We start from the raw sequence: 6,165 nt of genomic DNA on the forward strand, positions 1-6,165 counted from the left end.
TTGTAAGAAAATGTTTTGAGATACCTATTTGCATAAATATCCAAAGAAAAAATATTAGAAAAGAAAAAATGGCAGAGAGTGTATTATAGCAGTATATATAGTCGATATATGTATAATGTGCTTCGAATATTCTTCGAACTTCTTTTTTTTGACGGATAATCGGCTAATTCGGTTGATTTTAAAAACATCTAGAATCTATAAAATACATCTCGTAGAATATTCAAGTGACACAACAATTTAAATATTTTCCATCAGCAAATACTCCATCAGTTCGCATGTTTGCTCATTTGTTCATTCGCTTGGTATGTCGTTGTGACGTATTTTCAGTGTTCATTATTAGTCGTTTTTATCTGTGCACACATTCGTGGAGACTTCTAAAATATCATCATAGCTTCGTATCCTCCTTTATTATATGCAATAGGTATAATATGTAAATTAATCAACTGTTGTGGAAATGTGTAAATCATAGAAATGACTGTCTGGTTGTGGTTAATTCGGCGAGTTTTTGTTTACAATTTTTGTTGAGTGTTTTCACAGCCGAAATATATCTATCAACCCAGCAAACAATTGATAGGGCAAATGCATCCATTATGAAGCACATATTGACGGTCGTTTTCGGGGTTAGATTCGTGTGTAGTTTCAGTCATTTCCATAGGTTTGGCATGGTGTGAAAACATGGAAAATGGGAAAGACAACCATTAGTATCAGTTGAACTGGGTATAAAATACTTTTTTTAAATTAAAAACTTTACTCACCTACGGGCACTCCCCCTCCGTACAATGTTGTACTATTGTACAACTAGACCACAAGACTTTATATAGTCTGTTCATGTCTAGCTACGCTAACTATAATAGTTAAAAAAAATTATTTTATGTAATTTTTTGAATGTATGATTAATTGATGATGTTTGTTAGTTGACATTGTTGTTTTAGTCCGGCGGTCTTAACAATGAAACTGGCAATGGTACATCAAAGATCCGGCAAAGTCCTATGTAATTTAAAGCAAATACATTAAATAATGAATATTCTGTTCCAATTGATTCATACCTTTGAGCATAATGCATTTTGCTGCAACAATATCTCGGTGCCAAGTAACTGTTTGTGGAACAACATCATCATCATCAACATTTAATGGCCAATTTTTGTTGGTAACTTTAACCTTTGATATTAAACGCCCAGTCCGAAGTTTTTCGTTCACAGCCTCACGATTGCCATCGATAATTTGTCGCTTAATAATTGCACGTTTTCTTCTCAAAACACGTCTGTTGACCGTTGACACAATGATATCTGGCAGTCCAGCGACTGAATCTGGCAGGCCATCAATCTTTTTCGCTCTACAATCGTAGCACAGTTTAAATCGATCATCTTTTGTGTGCCTTGGAAAACGTTCCTGACAATTCGCGCATGTTTGTGATGTTCCCCATTCATCTTGCATTTCAACTTCTGAATGTCCAAGTTTCTTAATGCTCACACGAAACTTACGCGATCCCGGACATCTTTTACACCAAATTGAACCAACGACGGTTTGTTGTTTGTCACACACATGGCGATTTGATCATTTACTCTGGTTGAGCGAATGTGATGGTCTAAATCCAGTCGTGCATATTCACGCGTCGCATAAGCTGCCATTCCTTTTCGTAACATTTTAATGCGATATTCAATGTATGATTTCCATGTTGAATTACGTGGTGATGGTGGACGATATGGGTATGTTTTGAGATGTTCCTTCTCTTCGATATCAAACCATCCAGCCAACTTTTTCGCTTCTTTGTCTCGTTTTTTCTGCTGAGTTTCCCAATGAAAACGCTGGTTTGGTATTATAATGTTTTCCTTCAAAATGCAAAATGATACAAAAAACTATGAGTTTCTATTCAAAACCATTTCAAATTACATTTCAAAATATCTTACCTCAACAGCCGGCTCATCAGGTGTTTTTTGAATGTTGCGACGCACTACAGTTAACCACGATTTTTCATTCGGATCGATTCCAATGATGTATTTCTTGCCAATGAGTTTTTCCGGCCCCCGATTCGCTTGGTTTGTTTGCTGTGGTCGTTGTTGTCGCTGTGGTTTCTTGTACATTATGGATATTGAAACACTATCGGTCAAAATCTGATGATGGAATGGTTTCGATTTGCCCAATTTATTTATTTTACCGACATCGAACAACATATTCCATAGACCTGATCGATCAGTTCGGGTGTAGTACTCTACATTTCTCTTATTCATCCGGTTGGTCCGCGTATTGAGAAAAGAAGGCACCAAATCGAGCTTGTTTACAATTTTATTATACAAGTCCTTAATGTCCAATCGCACGTTTTTCAAATGGTAGTCGCATAATGGTATAAGAGCAAAACTGCTTATTTTTGGTGGTCGATTGATTGTTGGCTCTTGAAAGTTCGGATTGTTACGAAACATTTCATGAATGGTATTTCATTGTTCGGCATGACTGTGATACACTTCTATTTGCCGTTGCATTTGACCGAACAACCACAGTGATTCAAACCAACGATATTTTGCGAAAAATTTCATACTCACTGTTCCCGACCATCCAATTTCAGTCAAATCTCTCATTAAAATATTGAATTTTTCAACGCGTTGTGGATCCACATTATTACCATTATTACCATTTGTTAAATTCTTAAATCGATATGAAAACTCTTTGGCATTTCTGATGTCGATGCTATCAAATCTTGAGCCATTGTGGAATCGATTGCGATACCAACAACGCATTCGAAAAAAATTCTCAAGTCGTTTTTCACACCATGTGTTGGTATTGGTTTGAATGTTTGTGATATATTGTTTATAAAAATATCTCAAACCATTTCCCAACTTTTCATCATCTGGCCATCGGAACTGTTCTTCACTATTTCTTTCTACCATGAAACGAAACTCGGGCAATATCCGATATTCACTATTAATATTGTTAACGTGTTGGTTTAATACCGCTCTGAAACAATCGGCAATGAACAGGCTTGGATGTGGTTGCAAAAAAAATGCACGATCGTCATTATCAAGTACTTCATTCAAAATAAAAAGAATAGAAAGTGATGCCAATGCTGCCACTTCTGTCATTTGAACACTGCGCTCGAATAGCATTTTGGTCACAGCTTCTCCAACTCTTTCAATCCGTTCATGTTGTTGTCGCAGGATTGTTTGAAGTCCACATTTTATTACAACGTATTTGCTTTCTTCTGGTTGAATATCATCGAGCTCGTCGTCATCCATGTCTTTTTCTGTTCATTCTCAAAAAACTGATTAAATTATTCGAAAATAAAAAATAGACACAAATTTAGAAAAAAAATGCAACAAAAATAGCATAGATTACGAATAAAATGAGATCACAATTTAAATGACAATCACTTATATCACAATTCAAATTAATCACTTCTTACCTCAACGATGTCACTCTGTATTCTGATTCAAATGATGAAATGTTTTCCAATATTCCGCAGATGAAAATTCTGTTGGAATATTCACCGTCAATTTTATGAATGCTTTCTTATTTTGAAATAACAACAGAGACAATCTCAAAACCAACAGTGAATTTATCCGTTTAACATCGAACAAACAAAATCATTGGAACAAATGTTAGCCAAAAATGACGACAAACAAATTGTTTCATACTCTAATATAAACACTCACACATAATTCTCAAGAATTCCTTTTACAAGCAAAGCACAATTTGTTACAAACAAAAAATGAGAACACACTCATATCACAATTCAAATGAATAACTTCTTATACTATATAACGCTGTGTCCTGATTAAAACGATGAAAATGTTTTTTTTTTATTTTGAAATGAAAACAAAGACTGTCACAAAACGGACTGTGAATCTTTCCATTTGACATCGAGTGACTTCTACAGTTACGTTCCAAACACACCAAACCGTTGCTAAAATGACGATAAACAAAAAATGAATCTCATGTACAAGAATTCCATTTATTAATCACTGAATTTTGTTTTTTTTTTCAACACAATGGCAACTTAACCATAATTACTTACCTTATTCTTAACAATTACTTCAAAATATTTTGATGCGAAAAAATCCCTATTTAGTTCGGTGCCAGAATTATAATTTCATACATTGTTCAAAGAAATTAATTGATACGATGCAATGTTTACGAAGCACATTTTGAATGTAATCAGAAAAATCGGCTTCGATATGATACACACCAATACACACAGCTACCAACTGTCAAATGTCGTACACATTCAAACATGTTTCGAATTCGAAATTCGAATTTGAATTATGAAATAAAAAAAATAAAAAAATGTTTCTGAAACTAAAATCAAATCAAACAAATCTAAAAAAAGGTACATTTATAAATGTATTTCACAGTCACTTGAAATTCCTACGCAATGTTTTTTTTATTCATGCACAATCGAAATACACACAGAGAGAAGAGAGTAAGATTTGTATTTTCATCCTCTTTTTTTTCCGGTTTGTTTTTCAAATTTCATTTGCTTAAAATCAATCGTATGAATACGATATTATGAACTCAACGAGTTTATGTTATTTACATTTGTTTACATTGTATTGCCGCTACAGTTTCTTAGAATATAATAACAAAAAGAGAAACAATCGAAACACACAGAAGATGTTGTTGTGTATCGCAACACGAAAAAGCCGAAAAAGTGGTTCACATTATGCCTATATTCTACCTTCCATTTGACACGAAAATTGCCACAAAAATGGGTTAAAGCGTTACATTTTTTAACGTTAAAATGTCCTAAAAACGTTACATATTTGTCCGTTGGGAAATTAATCGCAGTAAAAAGTGCAGTTATATATAAACTATAGTTTATAGTATCAAGATGTAAGGTTTTTAAGATGTTTGGTTGAAATGATAGCTCATTTCCAGTCAAAGAAATAACCACACCAGTGTAAATCAAGTCACTTCAATCCAATATGTCACATTTAGATGTTTTATGACATAGGCTACTTAATAACAGTGTCAAAAAAGTTTTATGATAACGCTCCAATTTAACTAACCTGCTTTAATAACGATTCTGCAAAACACGTTTTTTTCAATTTGTGCTCAAATTAAAAGTGTTTAATTCAATTTTGGAACTCATATCAGTATTAGTTTATATCCTCCCAAAATAAACAGAGTTGTTATTGGCACCGAAGAAAGTATGAACATTTGTGAGTGAACTAACAACTCTGAAAATAAGTAACTCTTTCAAAATGCGATAAATATATAACAAAATATACTCTGCTTCATTTTCAGATTGAATAGTTCATTAATCAGTTTGGTCGCAATTTCTGCAAATCCAGAAAATGCAACCAGTTTAGTATCGAATGGATCACAACGGGCAACGGTTCCAACAATTTTGAAAACTGTTCACAACGGAAGCGGTACAACACTTGTAAACATGACAAATACTGAACTATTGTGTAAGTGAATATGATGATTTTTTTATTATATTATAAGAGGTGTAATGCGCTCAATAAGCGTAATGCTTTGTTTGCCGAACTTCGTATAGACAGTGCCATCTATATATAGAATGGGATATTATTTCACAAGTTTGAGAATGAGCGCATATGTTATTCCAAAAATTGTTGAAAAATAATTTAATAAATTGTTTCATTTTTTTGTTTTGAAAGTGAAGTTAGCACAATTAGCATTAGATAATTTCTATTTAAAAAAACATAAATTTAAATGCGTTTTAATTTAACTTAAAAAGCCTCGGGTGTAGAGTGTGTAGATCTTGTAGAAATGATTTTGTTAAAATCTCCATACGTAAACTCATAAGTGTGAGTGTGACATTTGACAGATAGATACAAAACGTAATGTTATTGTTCTCTTACATACTTGTCATACACTCGTGCGAATTATTCTGTTCTGTTAAGTTCGTTTATTCCGTTCATTTATTTTATTTATATTCTTAATCTGGCAATCACATCGCAAAATTGCGTAAAAATGGCAGATTCTATTAACAGTTTTATTGATCTTGACACCGGCTGTATAAAATATCCTGATGGAGACTTTACTTTTATATTAAACTTTATTCTGTTTAGTTCGCCAAAAGATAGAGTGAGGGCGTTAGTGTGACAGATTTCATATAAAAAAGCTACTGTATTAGAGATCTTCTGTGCACGCACCACAGTGTAGAGCAGTAGAGGGAAAGGAGAGAAGCGGTTTATATTATAAGTTAGT

General features: G+C 33.3%; 1 protein-coding gene and 1 long non-coding RNA gene across 2 annotated transcripts; one reads left to right on the forward strand and one right to left on the reverse strand.

Moving 5' to 3' along the window:
- Positions 1 to 688: 688 nt before the first annotated feature.
- Positions 689 to 1,496, reverse strand: LOC116351020. The gene is made up of 2 exons (XM_031783049.1): positions 1,047 to 1,496; positions 689 to 987 (listed from the first exon to the last, which is right to left on the reverse strand). Exons 1-2 carry the CDS (start codon positions 1,432 to 1,434, stop codon positions 929 to 931), a joined length of 447 nt encoding a protein of 148 aa, XP_031638909.1. The 5' UTR covers positions 1,435 to 1,496; the 3' UTR covers positions 689 to 928.
- A 2,921-nt stretch (positions 1,497 to 4,417) lies between these two features.
- LOC116351021 lies at positions 4,418 to 5,629 on the forward strand. The gene is made up of 2 exons (XR_004202077.1): positions 4,418 to 5,150; positions 5,236 to 5,629. It is a non-coding gene; the product is annotated as an uncharacterized LOC116351021 (long non-coding RNA).
- The last annotated feature ends 536 nt before the right edge of the window (positions 5,630 to 6,165 follow it).

This window comes from Contarinia nasturtii, unplaced genomic scaffold, assembly GCF_009176525.2.
Source record: "Contarinia nasturtii isolate CC-2019 unplaced genomic scaffold, AAFC_CNas_1.1 Cnas_scaffold_4448, whole genome shotgun sequence".
NCBI classification, from domain to species: Eukaryota; Metazoa; Arthropoda; class Insecta; order Diptera; family Cecidomyiidae; genus Contarinia; species Contarinia nasturtii.